The sequence below is a fragment of the Oncorhynchus mykiss genome, chromosome 5, assembly GCF_057628025.1.
Source record: "Oncorhynchus mykiss isolate SJ-2025 chromosome 5, ASM5762802v1, whole genome shotgun sequence".
Classification (NCBI taxonomy): Eukaryota; Metazoa; Chordata; class Actinopteri; order Salmoniformes; family Salmonidae; genus Oncorhynchus; species Oncorhynchus mykiss.
In genome coordinates, this window is record NC_143026.1 from 1,385,157 (window position 1) to 1,405,933 (window position 20,777).

At 45.2% G+C, this 20,777-nt stretch overlaps 1 protein-coding gene across 1 annotated transcript in view; it reads left to right on the forward strand.

Moving 5' to 3' along the window:
• Positions 1 to 19,180, forward strand: part of LOC118964552 (ciliary neurotrophic factor receptor subunit alpha) — a 357,403-nt gene extending 338,223 nt beyond the window's left edge. Inside the window, exon 9 of the mRNA XM_090233563.1 lies at positions 15,992 to 19,180. Coding sequence (XP_090089689.1) covers position 15,992 — 1 coding nt within the window. The 3' untranslated portion in view covers positions 15,993 to 19,180. The remainder of the gene's footprint in view (positions 1 to 15,991) is intronic.
• Positions 19,181 to 20,777: the final 1,597 nt, after the last annotated feature.

Sequence of the window (20,777 nt, forward strand, 5' to 3'; positions counted from 1 at the left end):
GAAATTATTACTTACAAGCCCTTAAACAACAATGCAGTTTAATGAAAAAATAAGTGTTAAGTAAAAAAACAGATAAGTAAATAATTAAAAATATAAGTAACAAATAATTAAAGAGCAGCAGTGTGGAGGTTATATACAGGGGGTACCGGTACAGAGTCAATGTGGAGACTATATACAGGGTATTACGGTACAGAGTGAATGTGGAGGCTATATACAGGGGGTACCGGTACAGAGTCAATGTTGAGACTATATACAGGGTGTTACGGTACAGAGTCAATGTGGAGACTATATACAGGGTATTACGGTACAGAGTGAATGTGGAGGCTATATACAGGGGGTACCGGTACAGAGTCAATGTTGAGACTATATACAGGGTGTTACGGTACAGAGTCAATGTTGAGACTATATACAGGGTGTTACGGTACAGAGTCAATGTGGAGACTATATACAGGGGGTACCGGTACAGAGTCAATGTGGAGGTTATATACAGGGGGTACCGGTACAGAGTCAATGTTGAGACTATATACAGGGGGTACCGGTACAGAGTCAATGTGGAGACTATATACAGGGGGTACCGGTACAGAGTCAATGTGGAGGTTATATACAGGGGGTACCGGTACAGAGTCAATGTTGAGACTATATACAGGGGGTACCGGTACAGAGTCAATGTGGAGACTATATACAGGGTATTACGGTACAGAGTCAATGTGGAGGCTATATACAGGGGGTACCGGTACAGAGTCAATGTGGAGACTATATACAGGGTATTACGGTACAGAGTGAATGTGGAGGCTATATACAGGGGGTACCGGTACAGAGTGAATGTGGAGGCTATATACAGGGGGTACCGGTACAGAGTCAATGTGGAGGCTATATACAGGGGGTACCGGTACAGAGTCAATGTGGAGGCTATATACAGGGGGTACCGGTACAGAGTCAATGTGGAGGCTATATACAGGGGGTACTGGTACAGAGTCAATGTGGAGGCTATATACAGGGGGTACCGGTACAGAGTGAATGTGGAGGTTATATACAGGGGGTACCGGTACAGAGTGAATGTGGAGGCTATATACAGGGGGTACCGGTACAGAGTCAATGTGGAGCTATATACAGGAGGTACCGGTACAGAGTCAATGTGGAGGCTATATACAGGGTATTACGGTACAGAGTCTATGTGGAGGCTATATACAGGGTGTTACGGTACAGAGTCAATGTGGAGGCTATATACAGGGTGTTACGGTACAGAGTCAATGTGGAGGCTATATACAGGGTGTTACGGTACAGAGTCAATGTGGAGGCTATATACATGGTGTTACGGTACAGAGTCAATGTGGAGGCTATATACAGGGGGTACCGGTACAGAATCAATGTGCGGGGGCACCGGTTAGTCAGGGTAATTGAGGTAATATGTACAGGTAGGTACAGTGCCTTGCGAAAGTATTCGGCCCCCTTGAACTTTGCGACCTTTTGCCACATTTCAGGCTTCAAACATAAAGATATAAAACTGTATTTTTTTGTGAAGAATCAACAACAAGTGGGACACAATCATGAAGTGGAACGACATTTATTGGATATTTCAAACTTTTTTAACAAATCAAAACCTGAAAAATTGGGCGTGCAAAATTATTCAGCCCCCTTAAGTTAATACTTTGTAGCGCCACCTTTTGCTGCGATTACAGCTGTAAGCCGCTTGGGGTATGTCTCTATCAGTTTTGCACATCGAGAGACTGAAATTGTTTCCCATTCCTCCTTGCAAAACAGCTCGAGCTCAGTGAGGTTGGATGGAGAGCATTTGTGAACAGCAGTTTTCAGTTCTTTCCACAGATTCTCGATTGGATTCAGGTCTGGACTTTGACTTAGCCATTCTAACACTTGGATATGTTTATTTTTGAACCATTCCATTGTAGATTTTGCTTTATGTTTTGGATCATTGTCTTGTTGGAAGACAAATCTCCGTCCCAGTCTCAGGTCTTTTGCAGACTCCATCAGGTTTTCTTCCAGAATGGTCCTGTATTTGGCTCCATCCATCTTCCCATCAATTTTAACCATCTTCCCTGTCCCTGCTGAAGAAAAGCAGGCCCAAACCATGATGCTGCCACCACCATGTTTGACAGTGGGGATGGTGTGTTCAGCTGTGTTGCTTTTACGCCAAACATAACGTTTTGCATTGTTGCCAAAAAGTTCAATTTTGGTTTCATCTGACCAGAGCACCTTCTTCCACATGTTTGGTGTGTCTCCCAGGTGGCTTGTGGCAAACTTTAAACAACACTTTTTATGGATATCTTTAAGAAATGGCTTTCTTCTTGCCAATCTTCCATAAAAGCCAGATTTGTGCAATATGCGACTGATTGTTGTCCTATGGACAGAGTCTCCCACCTCAGCTGTGGATCTCTGCAGTTCATCCAGAATGATCATGGGCCTCTTGGCTGCATCTCTGATCAGTCTTCTCCTTGTACGAGCTGAAAGTTTAGAGGGACGGCCAGGTCTTGGTAGATTTGCAGTGGTCTGATACTCCTTCCATTTCAATATTATCACTTGCAAAGTGCTCCTTGGGATGTTTAAAGCTTGGGAAATCTTTTTGTATCCAAATCCGGCTTTAAACTTCTTCACAACAGTATCTCGGACCTGCCTGGTGTGTTCCTTGTTCTTCATGATGCTCTCTGCGCTTTTAACGGACCTCTGAGACTATCACAGTGCAGGTGCATTTATACGGAGACTTGATTACACACAGGTGGATTGTATTTATCATCATTAGTCATTTAGGTCAACATTGGATCATTCAGAGATCCTCACTGAACTTCTGGAGAGAGTTTGCTGCACTGAATGTAAAGGGGCTGAATAATTTTGCACGCCCAATTTTTCAGTTTTTGATTTGTTAAAAAAGTTTGAAATATCCAATAAATGTCGTTCCACTTCATGATTGTGTCCCACTTGTTGTTGATTCTTCACAAAAAAATACAGTTTTATATCTTTATGTTTGAAGCCTGAAATGTGGCAAAAGGTCGCAAAGTTCAAGGGGGCCGAATACTTTCGCAAGGCACTGTAGAGTTAAAGGGACTATGCATTGATAATAAACAGAGAGTAGCAGCAGCGTAAATGAGGGGTCTGGGTAGCCCTTTGATTAACTGTTCAGGAGTCATGGCTTGCTGGTAGAAGCTGTTAAGAAGTCTTTTGGACCTAGACTTGGCGCTCCGGTACCGCTTGCCGTGCAGTAGCAGAGAGAACAGTTTTTGACTAGGGTGGCTGGAGTCTTTGACAATTGGCCCCAGTGATGAACTGGGCCGTACACACTGCCCTCTGTAGTGCAATCGGAGGCCTAGCAGTTGCCATACCAGGCGGTGATGCAACCAGTCAGGATGCTGTCGATGGTGCAGCTGTAGAACAAGTTAATTAGCCTACATAAAATTTTGATCAGTCCAAAGCCTGCAGGATGTGTGTGTATGTGGCTGAGGTACCTGTACCAGACAGGGGGAGACAGGCCAGGGCAGACGGGGAGCAGATCGCTGGGTGGGATCCTTGCAGCAGTGCCGCATGCAGCGGGAGTAGGTGTCACAGCTGCTTGGTAGAAGCTTTTTTTTCGGGAGGTTGAGTAGGAGAGGAGACTTTCAACCAGACAGGTGCAGATAAAAATGTCAGGACCTTACAAAAAACGTTGGGCAAAAAGCAAGACGTCATTAAAAGTTCTACATTTGAGTGCCATTCCCTCACTGGAAAATGAGGCCAATTCCCTCACTGAGGGACACTGGAAAACGAGGGCCATTCCCTCTCCGAAGGTCACTGGAAAACGAGGGCCAGTCCCTCTCCGAAGGACACTGGAAAACGAGGGCCATTCCCTCTCTGGAGGACACTGGAAAACGAGAGCCATTCCCTCTCCGAAGGACACTGGAAAACGAGGGAAATTCCCACTCCGAGGGACACTGGAAAACGAGGGACATTCCCTCACAGAGGGACACTGGAAAACGACGGCCATTCCCTCTCCGAAGGACACTGGAAAACGAGGGACATTCCCTCTCCGAAGGACACTGGAAAACGAGGGCCATTCCCTCTCCGAAGGACAATGGAAAACGAGGGCCATTCCCTCTCCGAAGGACACTGGAAAACGATGGCCATTCCCTCTCCGGAGGACACTGGAAAACGAGAGCCATTCCCTCTCCGAAGGACACTGGAAAACGATGGCCATTCCCTCTCCGAAGGACACTGGAAAACGAGGGACATTCCCTCTCCGAAGGACACTGGAAAACGAGGGCCATTCCCTCTCCGAAGGACACTGGAAAACGAGGGACATTCCCTCTCCGAAGGACACTGGAAAACGAGGGCCATTCCCTCTCCGAAGGACACTGGAAAACGAGGGCCATTCCCTCTCCGAAGGACACTGGAAAACGAGGGCCATTCCCTCTCCGAAGGACACTGGAAAACGATGGCCATTCCCTCTCCGAAGAACACTGGAAAACGAGGGACATTCCCTCACAGAGGGACACTGGAAAACAAGGGCCATTCCCTCACCGAAGGACACTGGAAAATGAGGGACATTCCCTCACAGAGGGACACTGGAAAACGAGGGCCATTCCCTCTCCGAAGAACACTGGAAAACAAGGGGTGATTGAGACAGTGACAGAACATTAACAGATCAGTTTGGCTCTTCTCTGTGTGATGTTTTGGTGTATTACCGTCCTGGGACCTATAAACCCGAGTCGCCCAGTAAAGTACAGGGGATGAGGAGGAGGATGAGGAGGATGAAGAGGAGACGATACAGTAGGAAAACATCTGCTCCAGCTAACAGTTTAAAACAAACACCACATCACAGGAAGCGAGTCAATTGGCTGATCCATAATGGTCCACGTATGATTGGTTGATCCATGGGGGGTTACGTCAAACTGTAAAATATATTTCCTCATACCGCCTCGGGGCAATTTGCTGCTCCTATTTCCTCAAGAGGACTGAGGCAGCATGATATGTCTTTTATGCATGTGAAATGTGACTTCTATCCATAAAGACAGGATAACAATGGCAAGGCCCATTTGGGATGCAGCTCAGGTTAATTTTCAGTGTAAATTACTCCATGCGTAATGAGATGATAAGGCAAGGCAGGGTTTAATATGACTCACCTGCCAGCTCCCTTTCAGGGGCCGCATCTCAAACGGACGCCTCTTTAGCATCTAAGAAATGTGGCTAAAGTCTTATATCTATTTAAGTATTATATCTGTCACTGATCTGGAGAAATGGATGTTTTTATTTCCTCACATCTAGATTACTCTAACTCTTTCTCAGTCAAATATCACTCCATCGTCTACAGTTAGTTCTGCAGCTCGGCTTCTAATATGCACCAGGAAATGTAACTATATCACATCTGTTTTAGCTTCTCTACGCTGGCTACCAGTTACATGTAGAATAGATTTTAACATTGTATTAATCATGTTTAAGACTAGGCTTGGTTTAGCCCCATTCTATATCTCTGACCATTCATCTCCTGACCAGCCTGAGATCCCCCTGCAGGCCACTGTTGACCATTCATCTCCCGACCAGCCTGAGATCCCCCTGCAGGGCACTGTTGACCAATCATCTCCCGACGAGCCAGGACACAGCCTGAGATCCCCCTGCAGGCCACTGTTGACCATTAATCTCCCGACCAGCCTGAGATCCCCCTGCAGGCCACTGTTGACCATTCATCTCCTGACCAGCCTGAGATCCCCCTGCAGGCCACTGTTGACCATTAATCTCCTGACCAGCCTGAGATCCCCCTGCAGGCCACTGTTGACCATTCATCTCCCGACCAGCCTGAGATCCCCCTGCAGGCCACTGTTGACCATTCATCTCCTGACCAGCCTGAGATCCCCTTGCAGGCCACTGTTGACCATTCATCTCCCGACCAGCCTGAGATCCCCCTGCAGGCCACTGTTGACCATTCATCTCCCGACGAGCCAGGACAGCCTGAGATCCTCTTGCAGGCCACTGTTGACCATTCATCTGCCTATGAGCCTGGTCACAGCCTTAGATTGTCTGGCAGTCCACTGTTGACCATTTCAAAGTCTAGATTGAAAATGAAGGAGACTAGACATTTACCATTAGGACCCATAGAATTTGGAATGGTCTGCCAGAGGAGATCAGGCCTGCAGATTCAGGGCCTCTTTTATATCCCTGCTGAAGACACACTTATTTAAGATGCTTTTAATGTAGGATTTCAATGCTTCTAGTCCTTAGATTACTGTGCTCTATGTTGGTTTTTGGTAGCCCATAAAACCGTAAGTGTATTACATACACCCAGGAAGAACTATTGGATATCAGAGAGACGTCAACTTAGCAGCACAACCAGAATTACGATCAGGAATATATTTTTATTTCACCTTTATTTATTTAGGCAAGTTGAGAACAAGTTCTCATTTTCAACTGCGACCTGGCCAAGATAAAGCAAAGCAGTACGACACAAACAATAACACAGAGTTACACATAAACAAACAAACAGTCAAAAACACAATAGAAAAATCTATGTACAGTGTGTGCAAATGTAGAAGAGTAGGGAGGTAAGGCAATAAATAGGACCTAGAGGCGAAATAATTACAATTTATCATTAACACTGATAGAGTGATAGATCAAATCAACGTTTATTTGTCACATGCGCAGGATACAACAGGTGTAGACCTTAGGATGAAATGCTGAATACAACAGGTGTAGACCTCACAGTGAAATGCTTACTTACAGGCTCTAACCAACAGTGCAAAAAAGGTATTAGGTGAACAATGGGTAACTAAAGAAATAAAAACAACAGTAAAAAGACAGTGAAAAACAGCGAGGCTACATACAGTAGAGAGGTTATATACAGACACCGGTTAGTCAGGCTGATTGAGGTAGTATGTACATGTAGATATGGTTAAAGTGACTATGCATATTTGATGAACAGAGAGTAGCAGTAGTGTAAAGAGGGGTTGGGTGGGGGAACACAATGCAAATAGTCCGGGTAGCCATTTGATTACCTGTTCAGGAGGCTTATGACTTGGGGATAAAAACTGTTGAGGAGCCTTTTTGTCCTAGACTTGGCTCTCTGGTACCGCTTAACATGCGGAAGTAGAGAGAACAGTCTATGACTGGGGTGGCTGGGGTCTTTGACAATTTTTAGGGCCTTCTGACACCGCCTGGTGTAGAGGTCCTTGATGACAGGCACAACCCTCTGTAGTGCCTTGCAGTCGGAGGCCGAGCAATTGCCGTACCAGGCAGTGATGCAAAAGTGATGCAATGCTCTTGATGTTGCAGCTGTAGAACCTTTTGAGGATCTCAGGACCCATGCCAAATCATTTTAGTTTCCTGAGTGGGAATAGGCTTTGCCGTGCCCTCTTCGCAACTGTCTTGGTGTGTTTGGACAATTCTAGTTTGCTGTTGATATGGACACCAAGGAGCTTCCCTTTGTAGTCTGTAATAGTTTGCAAGCTCTGCCACATAAGACGAGTGTCAGGGCCGGTGTAGTATGATTCAATCTTAGCCCTGTATTGACGCTTTGCCTGTTTGATGTTTCGTCGCAGGGCATAGCAGGATTTCTTGTAAGCTTCCGGGTTAGAGTCCGTCTGTGGAGGTGAATAAACAGCCATGAAAAGTATAGCTGAAAACTCTTTTGGCACGTAGTGTGGCCTGCAATTTATCATAATATACTCTACTTCAGGTGAGCAAAATCTGGAGACTTCCTCGGATTTCGTGCATCAGCTTTTGTTTACAAATATGCACAGACAGCCCCCCCGTATATCCCACTAACTGAATATTCATGTCGTCATTCAGCCACGTTTCCGTGAAACTTAGGATATTACAGTTTTTGATGTCCTGTTGGTAGAATATTCGTCATCATACCTCGTCTAATTTATTGTCCAATGATTGCACGTTGTCAAGTAATATTGACGGTAAAGGCAGCGTTCACTCTCGATGTGCAGATGATGATGTGCAAGTAGAGATACTAGGGGGAGCAAGAGGATAAGTACAATATGGGGAGTTGGGTGTGCTATTTACAGGTTACAGTGATCGTTAAGCTGCTCTGACAGCTGATGCTTAAATTAGACTTTCCCAAAGCGGATCCTTTGTCTGCACCTCCCTGGGCATTTGAACTGATTCCAGAGGCCGACCCAAAACAACGCAGTCAGAGGAGAGGGTGCCGGTGCGGTCTTCCAATAAGGCTTCAGATGCGTGCACACCACCCACCGCTTCCCAGTATATTACTCGCTGGGACATGTTAGAGTCAGTTCAGCCAACAGCATCGCGCCGACAGGTATAAACATCTCTCCAGTAAGAAGAAGGTCGGGGGTGGTGTATGTTTCATGACTCATGGTGTAATTGTAACAACATACAAGAACTCAAGTCCTTTTGTTCACCTGACCTATAATTCCTCACAATCAAATGCTGACCGTATTATCTCCCAAGATAACTCTCCTCGGTTATCGTCACAGCTGTGTATATCCCCCCGCAAGCGGATACCAAGACGGCCATCAAGGAACTTCACTGGACTTTATGCAAACTGGAAACCATATATCCTAAGGCTGCATTTATTGTAGCTGGGGATTTTCACAAAGCTAATTTGAGAACAAGTCTACCTAAATTCTATCAGCATATCGATTGCAGTACACGAGCGAGTAACACAACTCTAACTTCCGCAATGCCCCCACCACCCTCCTTTTGGCAAATCTGACCATGACTCCAGCTTGTTGTTCCCCTCCTATAGGTAGAAACTAAAACAGGAAGCGCCCGTGCTTAGGTCTATCCAACACAGGTCTGACCAATCAGATTCCACGCTTCAAGATTGCTTCGATCACGTGGACTGGGATATGTTCCGGATAGCCTCAGAGAACAACGCTGACTCTGTGAGCGAGGTTATAAGGAAGTGTATAGGAGATGTTGTACCCACTGTGACAATGGAAAGCTTCCCAAACCAGAAACCATGGATTGATGGCAGCATTCGCGCAAAACTGAAAGGACGAAACATCGCATTTAATCATGGCTAGGCAACTGGGAATATGGTTGAATACAAACAGTGTAGATATTCCTTCCTTAAGGCAATCAAACAAGCAAAGTGTCAGAGACAAAGTGGAGTCGCAATTCAACGGCTCAGTTACGAGACGTATGGGGCAGCTTCTACAGACAATCACGGATTACAAAACAAAAACCAGTCGCGAACATCGACATCTTGCTTTGTGCGCTTTGAGGACAATACACCAACGCGGCCCACTACCAAAGACTTTGGGCTCTCCTTCTCCATGGCCAACGTGAATAAAACATTTAAAAGGCTGCCGGCCCAGACGGTATCCCTAGCCGTGTCCTCAGAACAGAACAAGCAGACCAGCTGGCTGGAGTGTTTATGGACATATTTAATCAATCCCTATCCCAGTCTGCTGTCCCCACATGCTTCAAGATGGCCACCATTATTCCAGTTCCCAAGTAAGCTAAGGTAACTGAACTAAATGACTATCGCCCCGTAGCACTCGCTTCTGTCATCATGAAGTGCTTTGAGAGACTAGTCAAGGACCATATCACCTCCATCTTACCTGTCACCTTAGACCCACTTCAATTTGCTTACCGCTTCAAAAGGTCCACAGATGATGCAATCGCCATCACACTGCACACTGCCCTAACCCATCTGGACAAGAGGAATACCTATATAAGAATGCTGTTCATTGATTATAGCTCAGCATTCAACACCATAGTACCCTTCAAACTCGTCATCAAGCTTGAGACACTGGCTCTCGATCCCGCACTGTGCAACTGTGTCCTGGACGTCCTGACGCGCCGCCCCCAGGTGGTGAAGGTAGGAAACAACATCTCCACTCCGCTGATCCTCAGCACTGGGGCCCCACAAGGGTGCATTCTCAGCCTCGTCCTGTACTCCCTGTTCACCCACTACTGTGTGGCCATGCATACCTCCAACACAAGTATCAAGTTTGCAGACACAACAGTGGTAGGCTTAATTACCGACAATGACGAGACAGTCTACAGGGAGGAGGTGAGGGCCCTCGGATTGTGGTGTCAGGAAAATAACCTCTCACTCAATGTCAGCAAAACAAAAGAGATGATTGTGGACTTCAGGAAACAGTAAAGGGAGCACCCCCCGATCCAAATCGACTGGAAAGCAGTGGAGAAGGTGGAACGTTTTTTAAGTTCCTCGGAGTACACGTCACCGACGAACTGAAATGGTCCCACGCACACAGACAGCGTGGTGAAGAATCACAGAAAACACCCACTAACCTTTACAGATGCACCGTCGAGAGCATCCTGTCGGGCTGTATCACTGCCTGGTAACGCAACTGCACTGCCCTCAACCGTAAGGCTCTCCAGAGGGTGGTGCGGTCTGCATAATGCATCACCGGGGGCAAACTACCTTCCCTCCAGGACACCTACAGCACCTGATGTCACAGGAAGGCCAAAAAAAACCTCAAGGACAACAACCACCCGAGCCAAGACCTGTTCACCCCGCTATTATCCAGAAGGCGAGGTCAGTACAGGTGCATCAAAGCTGGGACCGAGAGAATAAAAAACAGCTTCAGTCTCAAGGCCATCAGACTGTTAAATAGCCATCAGTAGCACAGCGGCCGTTTACCTACAGACTTTAACTTCTTATGGCTGGGGGCAATATTGAGTAGCTTGGATGATTAAGGTGCCCAGAGTAAACTGCCTACTACTCAGGCCCAGTTGCTAATATATACATATTATTAGTAGATTCGGATAGAAAACACTCTGAAGTTTCTAAAACTGCTTGAATGATGTCTGTGAGTATAATATAACTCATATGGCAGGCAAAAACCTGAGAAAAAATCCACCAGGAAGTGGGAAATCTGAGGTTTGTAGTTTTTCAACTCTTTGTCTATCAAATATACAGTGTCTATGTGGTCAAATTGCACTTCCTAAGGCTTCCACTAGATGTCAACAGTCTTTAGAACCTTGTTTGATGCTTCTACTGTGAAGGAGGGGGGAATGGGAGCTGAATGAGTCAGTGGTCTTGCAGAGTGGCATGAGCTGGTTTATTGTGAGTATTTCTGTAAATTGATGTGGCTCTCTGCAAAATCACCGGATGTTTTGGAACTACTCAACATAACGCGCCAAAGTAAAGATGTTTGTATATAAATATGAACAAAACATACATGTGTTGTCTAACATGAAGTCATATGAGTGCTATCTGATGAAGATCATCAAAGGTTAGTTATTACTTTTATCTTTATTTCTGCTTTTTGTGACTCCTCCCTTTGGCTGCAAAAATAGCTGTGTAGACCTAACATAATCGTTTGGTGTGCTTTTGTCGTAAAGCCTTTTTGAAATCGGACACTGTGGTGGGATTAACAACAAGTTTATCTTTAAAATGGTGTAAAATACTTCTATGTTTGAGGAATTTTAATCATGAGATTTCTGTTGTTTTGAATTTGGCGCCCTGCACTTTCACTGGCTGTTGTCATATCGATCCCGTTAGCGGGATTCAAGCCCTTAACCTGTCTCGTCCCCTTCAACTACGCAATTTGAAATGGATTTAACAAGTGACATCAATAAGGGATGATAGCTTTCACCTGGATTCACCTGGCCAGTCTATGTCGTGGAACGAACAGGTTCCTAATGTTTTGTATACTCAGTGTTGGCCCATGTGACAGGTCTATTTCAGACTCAGTGTTGGCCCATGTGACAGGCCTTATCAGACTCAGTGTTGGCCCATGTGACAGGTCTTATCAGACTCATTGTTGGCCCATGTGACAGACCTTATCCGACTCAGTGTGGGCCCATGTGACAGACCTTATCAGACTCAGTGTTGGCCCATGTGACAGGTTTTATCAGACTCATTGCACATTCATAACTATAGTTGTCTTTATACATTCACACCAGTTGATATCGGTAGTTATTATAAAGCAGTTCTTGATGAAAGTCAACCTTTCTCAAACAGGAACAGATTCAAAATTAGACATGTTTATCTGTCTGGTGGTTAGAGGAATGTAAGCGTCTCTCTTACCCTCTTTGGGGACCAGTGAAATGTCAGGTCATTAACCCTGCTTCAACGCATTAACAATTTGGTGCCTGCTCTGTTTCAGAGCACAACCTGATAGATAGGTAGACTCTGATCTACACTGGAACACCCCTGGTAGTTCGGTAGACTCTGATCTACACTGGAACACCCCTGGTAGTTAGGTAGAGTCTGATCTACACTGGAACACCTCTGGTAGTTAGGTAGAATCTGGTAGACTCTGATAGACTCTGATCTACACTGGTACACCCCTGGTAGTTAGGTAGACTCTGATCTACACTGGAACACCTCTGGTAGTTAGGTAGACTCTGATCTACACTGGAACACCTCTGGTAGTTAGGTAGACTCTGATCTACACTGGAACACCTCTGGTTTTTAGGTAGACTCTGATCTACACTGGAACACCCCTGGTAGTTAGGTAGACTCTGATCTACACTGGAACACCCCTGGTAGTTAGGTAGACTCTGGTAGACTCTGATCTGCACTGGAACACCCCTGGTAGTTAGGTAGACTCTAATCTACACTGGAACACCCCTGGTTTTTAGGTAGACTCTGATCTACACTGGAACACCCCTGGTAGTTAGGTAGACTCTGGTAGACTCTGATCTGCACTGGAACACCCCTGGTTTTTAGGTAGACTCTGATCTACACTGGAACACCCCTGGTAGTTAGGTAGACTCTGGTAGACTCTGATCTGCACTGGAACACCACTGGTAGTTAGGTAGACTCTGATCTACACTGGAACACCCCTGGTTTTTAGGTAGACTCTGATCTACACTGGAACACCCCTGGTAGTTAGGTAGACTCTGGTAGACTCTGATAAACTCTGATCTACACTGGAACACCCCTGGTAGTTAGGTAGACTCTGGTAGACTCTGATAAACTCTGATCTACACTGGAACACCCCTGGTAGTTAGGTAGACTCTGATCTACACTGGAACACCTCTGGTAGTTAGGTAGACTCTGATCTACACTGGAACACCTCTGGTAGTTAGGTAGACTCTGATCTACACTGGAACACCCCTGGTAGTTAGGTAGACTCTGATCTACACTGGAACACCTCTGGTAGTTAGGTAGACTCTGATCTACACTGGAACACCTCTGGTAGTTAGGTAGACTCTGATCTACACTGGAACACCTCTGGTAGTTAGGTAGACTCTGATCTACACTGGAACACCTCTGGTTTTTAGGTAGACTCTGATCTACACTGGAACACCCCTGGTAGTTAGGTAGACTCTGATCTACACTGGAACACCCCTGGTAGTTAGGTAGACTCTGGTAGACTCTGATCTGCACTGGAACACCCCTGGTAGTTAGGTAGACTCTAATCTACACTGGAACACCCCTGGTTTTTAGGTAGACTCTGATCTACACTGGAACACCCCTGGTAGTTCGGTAGACTCTGATCTACACTGGAACACCCCTGGTAGTTAGGTAGAGTCTGATCTACACTGGAACACCTCTGGTAGTTAGGTAGAATCTGGTAGACTCTGATAGACTCTGATCTACACTGGTACACCCCTGGTAGTTAGGTAGACTCTGATCTACACTGGAACACCTCTGGTAGTTAGGTAGACTCTGATCTACACTGGAACACCTCTGGTAGTTAGGTAGACTCTGATCTACACTGGAACACCTCTGGTTTTTAGGTAGACTCTGATCTACACTGGAACACCCCTGGTAGTTAGGTAGACTCTGATCTACACTGGAACACCCCTGGTAGTTAGGTAGACTCTGGTAGACTCTGATCTGCACTGGAACACCCCTGGTAGTTAGGTAGACTCTAATCTACACTGGAACACCCCTGGTTTTTAGGTAGACTCTGATCTACACTGGAACACCCCTGGTAGTTAGGTAGACTCTGGTAGACTCTGATCTGCACTGGAACACCCCTGGTTTTTAGGTAGACTCTGATCTACACTGGAACACCCCTGGTAGTTAGGTAGACTCTGGTAGACTCTGATCTGCACTGGAACACCACTGGTAGTTAGGTAGACTCTGATCTACACTGGAACACCCCTGGTTTTTAGGTAGACTCTGATCTACACTGGAACACCCCTGGTAGTTAGGTAGACTCTGGTAGACTCTGATAAACTCTGATCTACACTGGAACACCCCTGGTAGTTAGGTAGACTCTGGTAGACTCTGATAAACTCTGATCTACACTGGAACACCCCTGGTAGTTAGGTAGACTCTGATCTACACTGGAACACCTCTGGTAGTTAGGTAGACTCTGATCTACACTGGAACACCTCTGGTAGTTAGGTAGACTCTGATCTACACTGGAACACCCCTGGTAGTTAGGTAGACTCTGATCTACACTGGAACACCTCTGGTAGTTAGGTAGACTCTGATCTACACTGGAACACCTCTGGTAGTTAGGTAGACTCTGATCTACACTGGAACACCTCTGGTAGTTAGGTAGACTCTGATCTACACTGGAACACCTCTGGTTTTTAGGTAGACTCTGATCTACACTGGAACACCCCTGGTAGTTAGGTAGACTCTGATCTACACTGGAACACCCCTGGTAGTTAGGTAGACTCTGGTAGACTCTGATCTGCACTGGAACACCCCTGGTAGTTAGGTAGACTCTAATCTACACTGGAACACCCCTGGTTTTTAGGTAGACTCTGATCTACACTGGAACACCCCTGGTAGTTAGGTAGACTCTGGTAGACTCTGATCTGCACTGGAACACCCCTGGTTTTTAGGTAGACTCTGATCTACACTGGAACACCCCTGGTAGTTAGGTAGACTCTGGTAGACTCTGATCTGCACTGGAACACCACTGGTAGTTAGGTAGACTCTGATCTACACTGGAACACCCCTGGTTTTTAGGTAGACTCTGATCTACACTGGAACACCCCTGGTAGTTAGGTAGACTCTGGTAGACTCTGATAAACTCTGATCTACACTGGAACACCCCTGGTAGTTAGGTAGACTCTGATCTACACTGGAACACCTCTGGTAGTTAGGTAGACTCTGATCTACACTGGAACACCTCTGGTAGTTAGGTAGACTCTGATCTACACTGGAACACCCCTGGTAGTTAGGTAGACTCTGATCTACACTGGAACACCTCTGGTAGTTAGGTAGACTCTGATCTACACTGGAACACCTCTGGTAGTTAGGTAGACTCTGATCTACACTGGAACACCCCTGGTAGTTAGGTAGACTCTGGTAGACTCTGATCTGCACTGGAACACCACTGGTAGTTAGGTAGACTCTGATCTACACTGGAACACCCTGGTTTTTAGGTAGACTCTGATCTACACTGGAACACCCCTGGTAGTTAGGTAGACTCTGGTAGACTCTGATAAACTCTGATCTACACTGGAACACCCCTGGTAGTTAGGTAGACTCTGGTAGACTCTGATAAACTCTGATCTACACTGGAACACCCCTGGTAGTTAGGTAGACTCTGATCTACACTGGAACACCTCTAGTAGTTAGGTAGACTCTGATCTACACTGGAACACCTCTGGTAGTTAGGTAGACTCTGATCTACACTGGAACACCTCTGGTAGTTAGGTAGACTCTGATCTACACTGGAACACCCCTGGTAGTTAGGTAGACTCTGATCTACACTGGAACACCTCTGGTAGTTAGGTAGACTCTGATCTACACTGGAACACCTCTGGTAGTTAGGTAGACTCTGATCTGCACTGGAACACCTCTGGTAGACTCTGATAGACTCTGATCTACACTGGAACACCCCTGGTAGTTAGGTAGACTCTGATCTACACTGGAACACCTCTGGTAGTTAGGTAGACTCTGATCTACACTGGAACACCCCTGGTAGGTAGACTCTGGTAGACTCTGATCTACACTGGAACACCCCATGGTAGTTAGGTAGACTCTGATAATGTAGAGGAGGGTTAGGTTGGTTCATGTCAGTAACCAATCTAAACACCCGTGTTGGTTTGAATCAGACAGACAGACAATACATAGATACTGTTGTTATAATGCTCTATATGCTAGTACTCTGTTTCTAACTCTGTTCTCTCTATCTCCCTCTCTCAGATGTTTTATTCCTGTGGAAGAAATTGAGGAGTCTTCTTCGTCTATTTTGCACATATTAATGGACATCCTGCATTGATCATTTATTTCAAGTTTCACACAATGTTAAATAGAAAGTGAAGATGTGATGAAGTCAAAGTTAAAAGAAAAGTTTTCTACAGAAAAAAAACCCCATCAACTACTCACAACAACAACAGCAGGTACTAACAGCAGAACTACAGTACTGCACAGAAGCAGACATCATTGATTGGACAACACAGAAGCAGACATCATTGATTGGACAACACAGAAGCAGACATCATTGATTGGACAACACAGAAGCAGACATCATTGATTGGACAGCACAGAAGCAGACATCATTGATTGGACAACACAGAAGCAGACATCATTGATTGGACATCTCAGAAGCAGACATCATTGATTGGACACCTCAGAAGCAGACATCATTGATTGGACAACACAGAAGCAGACATCATTGATTGGACAACACAGAAGCAGACATCATTGATTGGACACCTCAGAAGCAGACATCATTGATTGGACACCTCAGAAGCAGACATCATTGATTGGACACCTCAGAAGCAGACATCATTGATTGGACACCTCAGAAGCAGACATCATTGATTGGACACCTCAGAAGCAGACATCATTGATTGGACAACACAGAAGCAGACATCATTGATTGGACACCACAGAAGCAGACATCATTGATTGGACAACACAGAAGCAGGACTGTGTCTCCATGGAGCTCCAGGCTTGTTAGTGGATCTGAGACTGTTAAGACTTCTCCTCAGCAGCACAGTGGACTGATTCCATTCTCCAAGTAAAAAAACAAAAAACTTTTTCATTCATTATTCAGTGAATTTTGAGACACTTGTAAGAGATCCCAAGATCCCCTTTGTCATCATTTGTGGTGACATACAGCTAACTCATCATGCCAAAGACTTGTCTTGGAGAAGGTTTCCCACAATCCTCTGCTTCCTTAAGCCTGTGCCTGTGTAGAAGGGATGGAACCCAGAGAATTCCAGGATTCTGTATCTGACATCCGACAACCAACATGACATCACGATATAAACAACAACACATGACATAAACAACAACATAACAGAGAACTAAAACACACTTTGGAGAAATCCTGAATGAGAGTTCTATAGCTTTCTATTGCACCCAGCGATCACCAAGAGAGTAGAGCTGTTAAAACACAGTGGATTTGAGAGCAATTCATCTCCATCATCGTCGTCTGTTTGCGACTTTACTATTTGAGGAAGTAGATTACCATACAATACATGACTTTAAAAGAATAAGGGTCTATCAGCAAAAAGTTGATTCTGAGGTAATTGGCTTTAATGTTCCGAAACCTCATTGGTTTGAACGGTGTGATCAATTTTAACGTGTAGTCTTTACCAACATATTTACAGCACTATATAGGTAGACATTGTACAGAACAAAAATATATATTTCAATAACTCAATAACATAAATGCAGATAGAACCATTCAATTCCAAGCTCTCGATTAGGCCCTCAGTCCTCTGGCAGGTGGACTATATACTCTGTAGAAAGACAAGCTCTCGATTAGGCCCTCAGTCCTCTGGCAGGTGGACTATAAAATTTGTAGAAAGACAAGAGTTTAATTTATAGTTCCATTGACTTTTCAAAATGTGTTTTTGCAGTTTACATTTTAATAGCCAATATCACAAGTTCATATTATTACAAGGAATACTGTTGTGCTTTATTACATGTTTAATATTGAATAATAAAATACACACACAGGACCTACACACACACACACACACACACACAGCATCTACACATACACAGGATCTACGCACACACAGGATCTACACACACACAGGATCTACACACACACACAGGACCTACACACACACACACAGCATCTACACATACACAGGATCTACACACACAGGAGCTACACACACACAGGATCTACACACACACACAGGATCTACACACACACACAGGATCTACACACACACACAGGATCTACACACACACAGGACCTACACACACACACACACAGGACCTACACACACACACAGCATCTACACATACACAGGATCTACACACACACAGGATCTACACACACACAGGATCTACACACACACAGGATCTACACACACACACACATGATCTACACACACACACAGGACCTACACACACACACACAGCATCTACACATACACACAGGATCTACACACACACAGGATCTACACACACACACACATGATCTACACACACACACAGGACCTACACACACACACACAGGACCTACACACACACACAGGATCTACACACACACAGGATCTACACACACACAGGATCTACACACACACAGGATCTACACACACACACAGGATCTACACACACACACAGGATCTACACACACACAGGATCTACACACACACATAGGATCTACACACACACACACACACAGGATCTACACACACACACAGGATCTACACACACACATAGGATCTACACACACACACACACAGGATCTACACACACACATAGGAACTACACGCACACACATAGGAACTACACACACACTGGAACTACACACACACAGGATCTACACACACATAGGAACTACACACACACACATAGGAACTACACACACACATAGGAACTACACACACACAGGATCTACACACATAGGATCTACACACACACAGGATCTACACACATAGGATCTACACACAGGATCTACACACACAGGATCTACACACACACACACAGGATCTACACACAGGATCTAGACACACACACATAGGATCTACACACACAGGATCTACACACACACACACAGGATCTACACACACAGGATCTACACACATAGGATCTATACACACAGGATCTACACACACAGGATCTACACACACAGGATCTACAGACACACAGGATCTACACACATAGGATATACACACATAGGATCTACACACACAGGATCTACACACACACAAGATTGTTTTTTCAGACATTCAGAACGGCTTAATTCTCCATGATCATATTTTGTAAAAACTATGATATGTATCTTTAAAATGAAAAGAATGTGTATTATTTAATAATGTATTAGCTTTAGATTCTTGTAACCTGTACGTGGGTTATTTTTATAGATATATATATATATATACAATGAGAGGTTGTTCATTAAATGTGACCATTTCACAATGAGTAGCATCTCTCGGTGTTTTCTTTCTGTCGGTAACTGCATAACACATTCTCATACTGTGCAACATGTACACATATGGCTATGGTAGTGCTGTTTGAGCTGTGCCCATTACAGAAGACATCCCTGTTTGTTTCTATCCGTATTTTAATATCAAAAGTGATCCCTTGATAGTTTGTCAGACAGGGAGAGAGGAAGCCCCTCCAGGTGATGTTTATATCAAATCAAATTGTATTTGTGTCGAATACAAAAGGTGTGGATCTTACCGTAAAATGCTGACTTACAAGCCCTTAACCACCGACGCAGTTCAAGAAATAGAGTAAAGAAATGACTTACTAAATAAACTAAAGTTTTTAAAAAATGAAATAAAATCATAAAAAGTACAATATAAATAGTCTGGGTGGCCATTTGATGAATTGTTCAGCAGTCTTATGGCTTGGGAGTAGAAGCTGTTCAGGAGCCTTTTGGACCTAGACTTGACGCTCTGGTACTGCTTGCCGTGTGGTAGCAGAGAGAACAGTCTCTGACTGGGGTGGCTGGAGTCTTTGACAATTCTTTGGGCCTTCCTCTGACACCGCCTATTATATATTTACTGGATGGCAGGAAGCTTGACCCCAGTGATGTACACTACCCTCTGTAGCGCCTTATGGTAAGAAGCCGAGCAGTTGCTATACCAGGTGGTGATGCAACCGGTCAGGATGCTCTCGATGGTGCAGCTGTAGAACTTTTTGAGGATCTGGGGACCCATGCCAAATCTTTTCAGTCTCCTGAGGGGGAAAAGGTGTTGTCGTGCCCTCTTCAGGACTGTCTTGGTGTATTTGGAACATGTTAGTGTGTTGGTGATGTGGACACCAAGGAACTTGAAACTCTCAACCCGCACCACTACAGCCCCATTGATGAGAATGGGGGCCGGTTCAGTCCTCCTTTTCCTGTAATCCATGATCCGCTCATTTGTCTTGCTCACATTGAGGGAGAGGTTGTTGTCCTGGCACCACACTCTCAGGTCTCTAACCACCTCCCTAAAGGCTGTCTCATCATTGTCGGTGATCAGGCCTACCACTGTTGTGTTGTCAGCAAACTTAATGATGGTGTTGGAGTCGGGCTTGACCACGCAGTCATGGGTGAACAGGAAGTACATGAGGGGACTAAGCACGCATCCCTGCGTTGAGGATCAGCGTGGCGAATGTGTTGTTACCTACCTTTACCAACTTGGGGCTGCCCATCATGAAGTCAAGGATACAGTTGCAGAGGGAGATGTTTAGTCCAAAGAGTCCTGAGGTGTTCCTTTTGTCCAGGTGGGAAAGGGAAGTGTGGAGTGCGGTGTTGATGTGAGTCATGACCAGCCTTTCAAAGCACTTCATGGCTACCGACGTGCTACAGGGTGGTAATCATTTAGGCAGGTTTCCTTCGCTTTCTTGGGCACAGGGAATATGGTATTCTGTTTGAAACGTAGGTATTACAGACTTGGTCAGGGAGAGGTTGAAAATGTCAGTGAAGAAACTTGCCAGTTGGTCCGAGTATACTTCCTGGTCCGCTCATGCTTTGAAAACATGTCCTGGTAATCCATCTGGCCCCGTGGCTTTGTGAATGTTGACCCGTTTA